At 38.4% G+C, this 13,836-nt stretch overlaps 1 protein-coding gene and 1 long non-coding RNA gene across 4 annotated transcripts in view; one reads left to right on the top strand and one right to left on the bottom strand.

The window, feature by feature from the left end:
- Positions 1–2,488, bottom strand: part of PHIP (PHIP subunit of CUL4-Ring ligase complex) — a 126,247-nt gene extending 123,759 nt beyond the window's left edge. For 2 of the 3 annotated variants that reach the window (XM_082729626.1, XM_082729627.1), the window contains exons 1-4: positions 1,982–2,488; positions 1,808–1,866; positions 1,647–1,676; positions 1,398–1,457 (exon numbers count right to left, since the gene is read on the bottom strand). In XM_082729626.1, coding sequence (XP_082585752.1) covers positions 1,398–1,457; positions 1,647–1,676; positions 1,808–1,866; positions 1,982–2,021 — 189 coding nt within the window. In that variant the 5' untranslated portion in view covers positions 2,022–2,488. The remainder of the gene's footprint in view (positions 1–1,397; positions 1,458–1,646; positions 1,677–1,807; positions 1,867–1,981) is intronic. The other variant, XM_082729628.1, reaches the window with a different exon arrangement.
- LOC309864302 overlaps positions 2,333–13,836 on the top strand; it is a 51,630-nt gene continuing 40,126 nt past the window's right edge. Inside the window, exon 1 of the long non-coding RNA XR_014311449.1 lies at positions 2,333–2,400. This is a non-coding gene — a long non-coding RNA (uncharacterized lncRNA). The remainder of the gene's footprint in view (positions 2,401–13,836) is intronic.

Below are 13,836 nucleotides of genomic sequence, written 5' to 3'. Positions count from 1 at the left end.
CCGTTAAGTTTCCACTGGATTTCCTAAACCTGGTTCCCTTATTTCAATCAACATCTGTGAGCACTTAACAACCCACATTAAATCATAAAAGATTTAGACCGAAAGTTAGAGGTTCTATATCCAAACGGAACAAAAGCCATCAAAATCATGCCATGCCTTCACCTCACAGACGACATTCAATTCTCAAGTAGCCGGACTTCCCAATCGTTTCACAAGCCTTCATGAAGTAACATTACTTGTTAAAACTACCTCAAAACATCAGTTCCGAATCCGCTGCACCGCACAGATTAAGCGCTCCCCGCTCCCCTCCCCCGTCCCCTGGCCGTGCCACTGCTCTAACTGCCCAACACACATATATTCATACAAACAACCCAAATCAATCTGGGAGACAAGATTATGGAAAATATAAGTACCGAATACAAATACGTTACTTTCCCAGTCCACTAACAGGTCCACTTCCAGAAGACAATTCTTAGACATTACTACACATACTCACTTTGAAAACCCACAAAATTAAGAATCAGGTATTTTTCAAGCTATTAAACACAATATATTCCAATATAAACTGAAAAACTTTTACTTGCCCGGTTCCGCACCACAATAAATAAAAGGGTAAAAACCAAAACTTTTCAGTGGCCTCCAGTAACAGTTTTTAACTGAAGCAGCAGCATAATAACAAGAGAATTAGCAAAATTAGAAAAAGTCTGTTAAACTTCTGGCTTTTAGAGTGTTACAGGCTTTTACACTTCTGCGAATGTGTTCTGGTAAAATCAAGATGAGCCTCTGGCCAACTACCATCATACAGCTGAACCCCTCAAACAAAAACCGTAAAGCTCAAAATTTAAGAAAAGCAAAAGAATCGAAAGAGAAAAAAAAAAAAAAATAACGCCTTGCTACGGTTCCGCAGTGGCTGAATAGCCTGCTTGTGAAATGCTAATGCCACTTCGGAGCAGTTAGTCACCAGCTATTGTGTGGGGCAGGAGAAAGCCGAGCCGACCGCGCGTGCAGAGCGAGCAGGCGAGCGAGCAAGCGCGCCCTCCTTCCTCGCGCCGCTCCCGCTGCCGCCGCCTCGCGCGCGCCCCCGCGCCCGCACGGACGCGCGCGCCGGCCCCTCCTCCTCCGGCCTTGCACTGCACAACACTCATGACGTATCTTTATTTCTAGCACATTAACAAAATATCACAAATAAATTGTCGGCAGCCCCTGCGGCCTCGGGGTGCGGGTCCCCCCGACCACTGCCCCCCGAAGCCCCCGCGCCGGCCTCCCAACCCTCCCCGTGGCCTTTGGAGCTTTCACGTTCTGGGGCCAAGTTTTTGTCTCTGTAAAAAATTGCGGGAAATTCAATTTTTATTCGACTCGGGGAAAAGTTTCTTTGCTCCACGACGTGAATGTCTCACCAGATTCTGGTAGGTCCTGGGATGCTCCTTCCCGGTCCAGTCGGTGCGGCGGGGCAGCAGCTGCGGGGAAAGGACGCCCCGTGAGCCCGGCCCCCAGCCCCGGCCCGCCTGCTCCCCTCCCCCGCCCGCCCCGCGCCCCAGCGGGGACCCCGAGCCCCGCGCCCCGCGCCCCAGCGGCGGCGGTGGCGGCGGCGTGGCCCAGGGACGGCCGCGCGGCGGCGAGACGCGCTGGGCCGCCGCCGCCCTTACCTCCTTCTCGGCCACCTCGCGGATCAGCACCTGCAACAACAAAGCGGGGAGAGCTGAGCCCCGCGCCCCGGGCCGCAGCCCCGCCGCCGCCGCCGCCGCCGCCCTCCCCCACGCCCGCGAGCGGCGAGCGCCGGCTCGGCCCGCGCCGCGCGCCGCCGTACCTGAGCCGCCTGCTGACAGGGTCCATCTTCCAGGAACCGGGCGATGAGGAAGTAGAGCTCTGCGCGGGAGAGGGGGACGGGGAGACACACAGGCTTAGCGGCCGGGCGGCGGGGGGCGGGGGACCGCGGGCGGAATCGCCCGGTGCCAGCGGCCCCAGCAGCCCCCCGACTTACCCGATCGCAGCTCCGAGAGGCCTTTCCTCTCACAAGACATGTTTATGGGTCACTTCAGGGCCGTCGGCGGGACACCCCGCCGCCGAGGGGAAGCGGGGATGGTGCCGCCGCCTGCCCTATAGCTGTCACTGTGTGTTCACGAGCCCAGCCTCGGCTCCACCATTCAAGCAACGGCGGCGGAGGCGGAGGAGGAGGAGGAGGAAACAACAACTCTCAGGCAGCGGCTACGGCCGCCGCCGCCTCCGCCGCGGATCCCTCCGCCGCAGAAAGGAGTCCGCCGCCTTCGCGGCCCGGGCTTGGCCCCGTCCTCGGCCCGCGCCCCCGCCCCCCGGCGCAAAAAAGGAGTGCCTCCGACCCCGCGCCCCAGGGCCCCCACACCCAGTGTGGCGAGACCCCTGCCCCCTCCTCCACGGCCAAAGGTGCGATTTATTTATTTATTTCCAGTCGGAGAAGATGTCGGAGCCGGAGCCGCCGGTTGGCTGAAAGGCGCTTTCTCTGTGGAGGCCGACCGCGGGAGGGAGGGGGCCGGGGATGGCTCCGCGGAGGGATCTGACGCACACGAAGCCGCAGCACAGGCTCTATTCAGCGGCGCTGGCTGGGGCTGAGATGGAAGTTAGTTTCTATGTAGCAGAAATGGGAAACAAATGAAGCAAAACTGCCCAAAGAGGGGAAATGCCCCGAGGATGGGTCTCACTCTCACGCGCGCACACAGACACACACGCAGAGAGCCCTCTCGCGCCGGGCAAACTCGGGATCGCGCTACCCGGCCCGAGTTGAATGATAGTGTTTGGTTTCTGTCTCTTGCCATGTGCATGTGTATAAATGCTGCGGATTGGCATCTGTGTAAGTCTTGTCCTGCGTTATTTCTGCAGCCTATGCAAAGTGTTGTGTAATTTATTGGAGTGCCGTATATTGCAATAGAGGTTCGGCTCTTTTTGTTAAGCACTTGGCGTTTGCAAGCCCGTTATTTGCTGGAGCCACCTCTGCATATATCTTTTATTATTGCCATTGCCTTAAGCATTTTACATTTAAAAATGTTTCTTTATTGTTGTACGGGCAAAGCGAACTCCTGATCTGTACTTCAGATACTCTTTTTCCTGCTTACAAAAAGGCTAGTGTTGGCTAATTAGGGATTTGGGATTAAAGAACCTTAAAGCTTTTTTAAGTGTTTACAAGAAGGAATAATGTAAGCCTGAGAGAAAGAAAAGAACGCTAATATTTATCTCTAACCGATCTGGAGGTAATTTACTGACAGATCAATAACCCACCGAAGGATACTGAAAGAGTATACTACAGTTTAGCCAAGGTGATTAGTGATTAAATAATTTAAATTATCTGTGTATCTTACAGTTGACTTCGTCATGCTAATTAATGGCTTCTAATTTGAGGTGTAAACCATTCTTGTTTACAGTTAATCACGGGAAGACTTCTTGAAAACTGACGAAAAGAGAAAAAAATTAATCTTTCGTAAATTAGTATGTAATTACCGGTTTTATATGCTAAATCATACATCTGTGTTTTGCTGATGAGGGTAAGGGCCTTGTTTTTTAAAAAACGAATATGGGTGAAATTAATGGAAACAATGGGAAAAGCCATTTGTTAGAAAACAAGGACGCCAAGTGATATTTATCTCCAGATGATTTAAGCACTTTTCAAAAAGACCTGATAGTTGATTTTTTTAAAGGATTGCAGTTTAAAAGGAATTAGGATAGTCGTTCTTTGTTAACATTTAACAAAAGATTCTCCTTTAAAATTTCAGATAATAAACTGAGTTTTATGTATCCGGTCTAAAAAGGTTATTTGTGGGTAAAGGACCTAGAAGCTGGATTCTGGCTTTCTAGATTGTTTCCTCAAGCCTTGTTCCCTCCTAGCTCCTTACATTACTAGTGAGAAATACTTGCTGCAACTGCCTTGGATTGCAGTGCAAGACTGCATCTGTGTGATGCCCTATACTAAATATCCAGAAATCAACCTACATGTGTGGAAAAAGAGAAAAAAGACTGGGGGGGAAAAAAAAGCCTAAATCTCTTTGGAATGACAGGATGTAAAAATTGCTTTTTAGAACAATCTTAATCAAATAAAAAAGAGAAGTTACCATGACTTGTCCTATTGCAGCCTGGTTATCAGAGTACTGTTATTTATTGAAATGGCTATCCTTCAAATACTGAAAATATTTGCATTTTTGAAGACATTAATTCCATTCTATTATAGGTAAGTAGCTTGCTTCTAGATAGTTAGACTTGAAAGGCAGACATTTAATATGCCTTTTTGCAATTCTCTTTATTTCTATAACTGATACTTTCTAATTTAACTTTTAAAAAAGTCTTATAGTCTTTAAATAATTGCGATATTTTACATTATCATGATGTTCTTCATATAAACAGATTTTAGAAACTAAAAATTATAGTTATAATCTCGTGGTTTTGAAATATTTGTATTAGTCCGATTCTTACTAATAGATGTTTTATCCTTGCAAAGGAAAATAAACCAAATTATGATATGGAATATAAAATTACTCTGGGTAAGTTTTCCATATATATCTTGTGAGTGTTATGTAAACATGAAAAACTAGTATGATTATCTCATGTATGCTTTTTATTTAGAAGCCACGAAAACTTTTCCAAAGTTGCTACCAGTACTTAGCTGCTAAAAAATTAGGGGAAAATTCCCTTCTGAGTTTTCTGAATTAATATAATGCTCTAGTCATTTTGACTAAGCTTTGACAATGTTTAGAGTTTCTTCTTTTTCAAAGACCTAATTTGAAGAGAGTTATAACCTTGCCTTTACATTAATTTATTACTATCAGTCTTCCATAAGAAAATGTAGATTACTGACTAAAAATTAAAACTTCTCTTCAACCAAATAAACTATTTGTCTTGTAACAATAGATGTTAAATTGAATTTTTCTAAGTCCTTCAAATGTAACAAAATACTCCCTTATAATGTTTTAATTTCTTTAAACATGAAATACATTTCTGGATTCTGGCATCATCAATTAACTTTAAGGTTTATATTAAGGCATTTGCTGTGCATATGTATGCAGAAAGTCTGACATATTGAATAAAAAGGAAATCTTACCTTGAAGCCTATATTTTAGTTCCCAAGGCCATGGCACTTGTAGCTCTTTTCTCAGTAATAACTCTTTCACATATAAGCATAGCTCAGATTCCGTGTACACCCCTTTTTGTTGGATTATTTTAACTTTTTCACGGTCTTCAAAAGTAAAATCAATTTTAAAAGATTTCCATGCCTTTTATATAAGAAGGCTAACAAAAACAGTGAAGGTTTGAAAGCTAACAACAAATATTTTTATATAATATAGTTTCCTTAGGAGAATTATAGACTTTTCTTGAAATGTAAAAGTTTCTGTAAAATTTACTTCTTTTCACTTGGCATCACATGAAACAAGGTTAACACTTAAAAAGTTTGTCTTGATCCTGATAAGCTATTATTCTAATGAAATAATCAAATACTGCCATTTAAGTTATTCCTGAAACAACATGGAATAATATTTATAAATGAAAAGATCTAGCTACATTTATGAAATCTGGTTTCTCTCCACCAGGATGATGAAATAAGATATAACTCCAAAAACAAACAAACAAACAAAAAAACCAAAAAAAAAAAAAAAAAACCTCTGCAAATACAACTTTTAAAACTATAATTGTCTTGTTTTTATTTTGATATTTTTTTTATTTTTTAAAGCAAAACTTTATATTCTCTAAAGTGTAGAAATGGAAAATTAGAAATCACTGTTCTTTAAAAAAAAAAAAAAAAAAAAAAAAAACCTTTTTAAAAAATACTCCTCTGCCCTAACAACAAAATACAACTATCAAGAGTCTTGTTTAACACACCCCACTCTTCCTTCTGGTTTGCTCCCCAATATTGTATGTTTCTGTCCATGTCTATTTGACTTTGTCTCTACACAGACATTCTTCTTCCTTCACAAAGCTTAAATGTATATCAAATCTGAAACATGCAAGCAGATATACTGTTTGGCTGCTGCAGAAAGAATAAAGATAACCAGCTTTAGTACACCAACCCGTTATTTAACAATTTGTATTGTCTCCCTTAAATCTCACAGAAAAACCTTTTTAGTTACGTTAGAGCACAATTCCCTTTAATCTGTAACAAAGATTAGCTAGTTACCAACAATTGTATAATTTCTTACTTATTTGAATGTTATTAGTAACTTACAACTCAACTTTTTTTCCTCCAAATTAAATAATCCTAGTAGCTTAGATTTTTTTTTTTGTATTTAAGTCTTAGTATCCACAAAAAATTCATAATTTCATGGACTTATTTATATTTTTAACATCAATTCATGAGTTAACAGTACAATTATAAAGATTAAAGAAGAAAAGCAATTTTAGAACATATTCCCACAAGATTTGGAGCAGCACAGTGGATGAAGTAGAAAAAGCTGTTCCAGATGGGAGGAAACTTAAAGGAGAAGTCTGTAGGCATGTTCTATCATATGCAGATGTCTGATGGATCAAGAGTGGGCTGAACTGAACACAGAAGAGTGGAAAAGAGAAGGTAGATTGGGGAAGAGATGCAGAGGCTTTGCAAGTTGCTAGTAATGGTGTCTCAGATGAAGCATACAATTATCAGTGATTTAAAGATGGGATTTGAGGACAAGAGTTAACTAGTCACTTGCCTTTACATATGCCTGAATTGATAAACGTTGAAAACCCTAAAGAAGAAAAATTATTTTATTAATGAAAAGGAAAGGGAGGAGGTTTATATGATAAGTTAGTGAGGAATCAATCTTTACATAATAATGATACTCAGAATCAAGGACACAAAGTAGACACTGTTGGTGAAGAAGGAGAATGGTTGTTTAAAGAGTAAGATCTGACTGATAGATGCCCAGAAGTCTGAGACTCAACTATGAGAGTAAGATGTGTATGAAAGTAATATCCAACTCAAAATTGAGAATCCAGCCAGGTTAGATTTAAATGGATGTTGTAATAAAAAAGTGTTCCCATTTTCTGAATTCCTACAGAAAGGCCTGTCTAAATATACCACCTTACTTGCAAACTGCTTTTATTTTTCTTCTTGTGTAGCTATACTTGGTAAAGATCTCCTTAACTTATGCTTCTGTTATTTTATTCTCTTTGATGGGTATACTTACATATGTTGAAATAGTGATTAACCCAAAGAATACACTCTATTATACAATTATAAAATTCAAAATAATGATAACAAGTAGATCCTTTCAACTGAGATGTGTGTTTTCAAAATTTAAGAAAAGTTTGTAATTTGATTTTGAGATTACACCTACAAATCCCATTGCATTCATAGTTTTCATGCTTATGTTTGAGCACATAAAAATATGGGTACAGATGAAATGGTTACAGTAGATTTTTTTAATGCTCATCAAAACTGGCCAGATGACAATGAGTTATAGAAAAACTAATATAGCCTTTAAATGGAATCTCCTCGTAAGCACATATGTGTTATTTTTCTCTTAACAGTTATCAGAAGTGATCTCACTGAACATAATTAGGGAACATTTTTCTTAAGAATATTGAGTAAGTCATATCATATGAGAAAGAAGAAATATATTGCCTTTTTAAATGTCTTGACATCCTTACCTCTCTGGTATGCATAGATTATACTTCATGCTTATTTTTGTCATTCAGTATTTTGGTTTTTTTTTTTTTTTTTTTGGTAAGTGAATGTGTAAGATTTCCATCTTTCCCCGATATCCCCAAATTTTCAGTTTTTTTCAGTGTCTCTAAAATTTTCTTTCTCTTCCATCACTGAAACTTTAGTTTCCAATGGTGAACCAAACCTATTAAGATATGTAAGTAATGCATATATCCTAAGAGCTCTAAAAATATAAAGAGGATCTATTCTTCTTATAGTTGACACTGTCACACATCAAAATATTTTATTTTCAGCTCTCCTGATTACTTACACAAGAGACTAGAGAAATAATTTATACAATTCGTGTAAAAAGGTAGAAGAAAAGCCTTCCTCTACATTTCCATAAGAAAAGAAATCAGGTGCTAAGTAACAGGCATTTTCTGTTTGTGAAGTGTGTATTTGTATTTTTGTATTACTAAATTTTTATTTCCGCGTTTTTGCCAAAGTCAGGATAAATGTGACCTCTTTAGATATTAGATTTTGCTGAGTTAGAGGAGTTACTGATTTTTTAGAAGTTACTCTTTGGGTAAATTGATGCATCTTTCAGACTCAGATTTGTAAAGTTTTCCAATCTGATAGTGGCTGAAGATAACTTATATTCTCAAACCACTCTGTGATCATATCACATATTGCTTAACTTAACCTCTTTGAGATATTTATTATGGGAGACTTGCTTCATTTGCAGGGTCAGGTCGCATCATGCCTAAAAAAAATTTTTTTTAAGGGAATCTTTGATGAATTAACAATGGTAAATTTCCATGGCACAATAATAAGATATACATTTTTTTCCTAATGCCTATTAACCTAGCATTCTTCTATCAAGGTAATAATTACAAAGGTCATTTTCCTTTTAATCAGCCAGTTTCTCATTTGGTTTTTTATTTTTTTCCTTTTCATTATTGAGACTATTTGGATAGAAACTTACCTTGTAAATGTTAAAAAGAAAAATAAACTGCGTTTCTTTTTTTCATTTTTTTTTAAAGATTTTATTTATTTGAGAGAGAAAGAGAGCATGAGAGCAGGGAGGGTCAAAGGAAGAAGCAGATTCCCTGCTGAGCAAGGATCTCCCTCCCCCCAATGTGGGTCTCTATCCTGGGACTCCAGAATCATGACCTGAGCCGAAGACAGTTGCTTAACCAACTGAGCCACCTAGGCACCCGAAACCATGTTTCTTTTTCCTGAAAAAAAATTATACAAGTTGATATAAGGACTAAAAGTCAACCTTTAATATCTGTCCCTTGTTTCCACATGCCATTCCTACTTCTATGGTATCCTCTTTGTAGCATGCTTACTTTTTCTATGTGCATCAGCTGAAGAACCATCATTTAAACCAGCTTGCAGTTTGACCCTCATTATTGTGTACTTCAGTATAGTGGATGGAGATAGATGCCCAGCTCACCAGAGACTGATTGTAGATGTGACAGCTAATATGGAGTTGCTGAAACTGCACCCCCGCTGCAAAAGTTGCATCTGGAAGAAAAAAGTTTTCAGCGATAGACTAGCCAGTCTCCAGAAATTGTCAGTTATTAAAACCTGATTTTATTCAGCAGGAATACCTCAATTTATTGAATGGACTGCGAAAGATAGGAATCAGTGGCTATACATACCATTCAAATTTAATATAATGAATTCACATTCTCGAAATAGAAACAATGATACACTTATACATGTAGACTAGACTATATTTTTCTGTGTTTTAACCCAATTGCTTTTAGTAGTAAATGTATATATTTTATAAATACTAGCAGGAATAAATTCCATCAACTTATTTTCAGTAACTGCAAAATTAACAACAAAAATTTTTGTGAAATCAGTTGACTGTGATATAGATTAATGTGAAAGCATTTCTTTCACAACCCTTTTTGGAATAAAGGTACGATTTCATACAAAAAATTAGCTATGAATTTCTAACAGATTAGTTTCAGTTTTATAATATAAGCTATAAAGAGGTTTCAGTTAAGAAATTCTCTAACCATAATGAGTATGAAAGCTTACAAACATAGAGTCAAGAATTACATTAAAACTCCAAACATTTTTACAGTATTTAAGATTTTTCTTTTCAGTTTTTTTTAAGTTACAAATATATATTATTCTTTGAAAGCTTAGTTCTTTTTAACTGAAATATTTATGCTTCAACACATTAACATTTGAAGTCTGGAAATCAAGTTGCCTTAGCTCAGGATCAGTTTTTTAAAACTTCTTTATCATGGAAAAATATCAAACATTCAAAAAAGTAAAGAAAATAGAAATATGATCCACTAGGTACTAGATTCCCAGATTCATGATTATTTATGTTTGCACAATTTTATTGTAATTAATTTATTTGAGGTTGTTAAAAAAGATTTATTTATTTGAGAGAGAGAGAGAGTACGTACACAAGTGGGGGTGGGGGGAAGGGCAAAGGGAGAGGGAGAGAGAGAATCCTCAAGCCGACTCCCCCAGTGAGCATGGAGCCTGATGTGTAACTCAGTCCCAGGATCCTGAGATCCTGACCTGAGCTGACATCAAGAGTTGGAGGCTTAATGGACTGAGCTACCCCAGGAGGTGCCCCTATTTTTTAGAGAGAGAGTACAGAATGGGGGTGAGGAAGTGAAAGAGTCTTAAGCAGGATCCATGCCCAGCACTGGGCCTGATGCAGGTTCAATCTCACAATCCTGAGATCATGACCTGAGCCAAAATTTAAAGTCAGACACTTAACTGACTGAGCCACCCAGGTATCCCTGAACAATTTTATTTCATCTACCTCCCGAACCACCCCTTTTCTTGCTTTAAGTTGTTGTTATTGTTTTTAAAAGATTTATTTATTTATTTATTTATTTATTTGACAGAGAGAGAGAGAGAGAGAGAGAGATCACAAGTGGGCAGAGAGGCAGGCAGAGAGAGAGGAGGAAGCAGGCTCCCTGCTGAGCAGAGAGTCTGACTCGGGGCTCTATCCCAGGACCCTGAGATCATGACCTGAGCCGAAGGCAGAGAGAGGCTTAACTCACTGAGCCACCCAGGTGCCCGTTGCTTTACAGTTTTATGTTTTAACGTAAATCTCATTAGATTTGTTTCTAACTAGCTTAGTTCCTTCATTTATTTAGTGTCTTATAGACATTCATAGAGAATCTACCATATTTTAGATACCATATTAAGCCCTGGAAATTGATTAGCTGAACAAGACCATTGGGACTCTTTCCAAAATGTTCTCTTATGATGGGAAATGCACACTGCTAACAGATCAGATCATTTCATTCAACTGCTTAAAACACATCAATGATACTTTATGAACTCCTGGACAATCCTTAGTAGGACATGTGAAATTCCTCATAATCTGCTTCCTGCAACCTGTCCATACTCAATCCACTGAATTACAATCACTCTAAACTCCTTTTACATGGAATTAGTTTTCCAAATATGCCTTTCTTTCATTTTTTGCACATGCTGGTCCCTCTTTCTGGAAACTTCATCTCAAAAGCAGACCAATTCCCATGAAGTTTTCAAGATACCAGTTATCTATTGCTTCTTTGCAAAACTCAATGTACCTCTCTTAGCAAACAGCCTGATGTTCATCCTCTATGCTTCCAGAACATCTTCTATATGTCTGTCATAGCATAGTTTTCAGGCATATTATAATTAAAATTTTTTTTCACTAACTAAGGTTTTTGTTGTTTTTTTTTTTAGGGAAGTCTCTAAACTTTGGATTTCTGTAAGCCCCACATATGCAACAATTCAGAATGTACAACAGATATTTAATAAACTCAGTTTTTTTTTCTTGGAATGTGTTTATTGGATAAACTATGGTTATTTCTGGAGGTGTTGTAGGGTGGTTCCTAACAATGACCCTAGTTTGCCTAATTTTACAGGGAAACATGGAATCATTGACAGTTTTCCCATCGAAGGGAAAAGTATGTGTTGTATTTAAAAGAAACACCAGAATGTCCTGCAAATTTGGATATCAGCTCTGCCTTTTTGGAACTTCTGTTACAGTTATTTGAATACTAAATGAAGGAATGATATGTTCAATAAAGGAAGGGCACAGAATACCAAAATAATGACCAAATAAGGAAGCCCAATTTAAAATGAATGATATCAAATCCTTGTTTTCCCCTCTGAAATTCCCTTTGCTACTTAACATTAATATGTCTTTTTTGTACATTTTCCTTACTTACCTTTTGTCTCGTTTTGTCTCGTACCCTAAAGAATTAGAAGAAAACAAACATACATGGAAGTATACTATCAAATCAATGGATTGGTGCCTCAGCAGGGCCCCTAAAGCAAGAGGAAAAGAGGGTCTCAGTCATTACATTCATAATCATGATGATTCCACAGGTAGGATCATAGAATTTTAGAGCTGGAAAGAAGCTTCCAGTTTATCTAGTCCAAATTCCATTTCAAGGAGGTGAAATGATGTGTTCAAGCTCATACCCTCCTTTTCAAATTTTAGTCAGCCTTGCAATTTTTCTGAGGTATTGGTGAAAGGGCAGCACAGCTGAATAACCAGAAGAGAATAATTCAGCATGGATAAGTCAACATGACTTCTGCACAAGAAATGATGTTTGTTGATTTCACTAGAGTTGTTTGAGGGGATAAATAAGCATGACTAAGGGTATTTAGAGAAAAAATCTATATTTAAACTTTTGGAAAGCTTTTTGACAAGTTCCTATATCAGACTATTTAAAAAATCCCCTCTCTAATCTGTTAGATTAGCCTGGAGAGAATTAAGGAGAAATTTGTGTAGTTAATAACAGACAAGAATCAAGTCCTAATTCCATTTTTTACTGTGTGTCCTAGGTGAAATTATTTCACCTCACTATGATCAGTATCATATAAATAATATGAGGAGTAATTTTATCTAACTCAACAGGCTACTAAGAGGATTGAATGAGATTTTAACACTTTATAAAAGCTAACATACGTTAGCTTTTTATCTCATTTAATCCTCACAGGTCCCTAATGAGGAAAATACTGTTCTTTTCTTCCCACTTTAAAGATGAGAGAACTGAGGCATAGAGTGGTGAAGTAACTCCTCCTGAATTATGAAGCTAGTTATTGGTTAAGAATTGAACCAAGGAAGGCTAGTTCTAGGGCCCCTACTCTTATCCAGTCAACCTCTTGTCTTGTGCTGTTAATATGTGCAACCCCTATTCATGCATGGCCTAAGTATATAATAAGACCTTGAAAAATATTAGTTATTAATACTTTTATACTTTTTCAAGTAGAAGAAGAAAGGGAGGCCTAATATTGACAGAAAACCCACTTTAAGTGTAAGGCATTCTCTTTAAAACCATCCTTGAAGGCCATAGATAGTTCCATGTTTCAACCATGGTCAGAAGCCAGTGTGGGTCAGAACCAAGATTCAAGGGACAATTGTCTTGTTCTAAAGCCCATGTTATTTTCACTACATTTGAGCCTTCACTCTTACTTGAATTCACACTCTTATTTGTTATTCCTCTTCTACCAAAACCACACATAAGGTACGTGAGTAGGTAAGTACAGAACACATAAAGCACACACATGTATATATACACATAATATCAATATTTTATTTGACCTATAGGTAAGCAATATTTAGTAAAGAAGATTTGAACAGTTGCAAGGAAAAAAAGTAGTAAGTTTCTGAAGAACAGAAACTGATTGCTGATGTCCCCAGAGTCAACGCCTGAGCCAGGCAAGTAGCAGGTTTAAAATACAGTGGGGCACACAAATACATATTAAAATATACTGATTTTCAGCTCTTAACAGGGAACAGTCAGCCAGCCTTTTTCATTTTTCTTGTCATTGATCATTTTTTAGACTTCAGGCAAATTATTTTGCAGAATGTTTCTCAATTTGAATTTCCCTGATTGTTTCCTCATGATTGGGTTAAAGTTTTTGGCAAGAATACTATATAAGTAATGTTGTATCCTGTGAGCAGCACCCCCAACTTGTATTTTCTACTTCCAAGAGAAGAAAAAGGAATTAATGATATTGGTTCAAAAGATTTAAAATAAAAGTTCTTAGTACATGAAAGTCAAATGCATTATGAAGTTAAGAGATATTTTAGAAGACGTCTTAACTTCTTGCAGGTAACATTACATACAGGGCCTAATATGCCTGTCTCTTGACATTACTCTAAAGAGCAGAATGCTGACTATGCTACAATAGTTTGACTAAAAATGGCATTTTCTAATATCTCCCTCTTTTCACAAAACCAAATCCCAGTCTGTCAGACATTTACA

Source organism: Mustela nivalis (genome assembly GCF_964662115.1).
Source record: "Mustela nivalis genome assembly, chromosome: 5".
NCBI classification, from domain to species: Eukaryota; Metazoa; Chordata; class Mammalia; order Carnivora; family Mustelidae; genus Mustela; species Mustela nivalis.
Note: the sequence above shows the minus strand (reverse complement) of the source record. Positions and strands in the feature narration are given on the sequence as shown.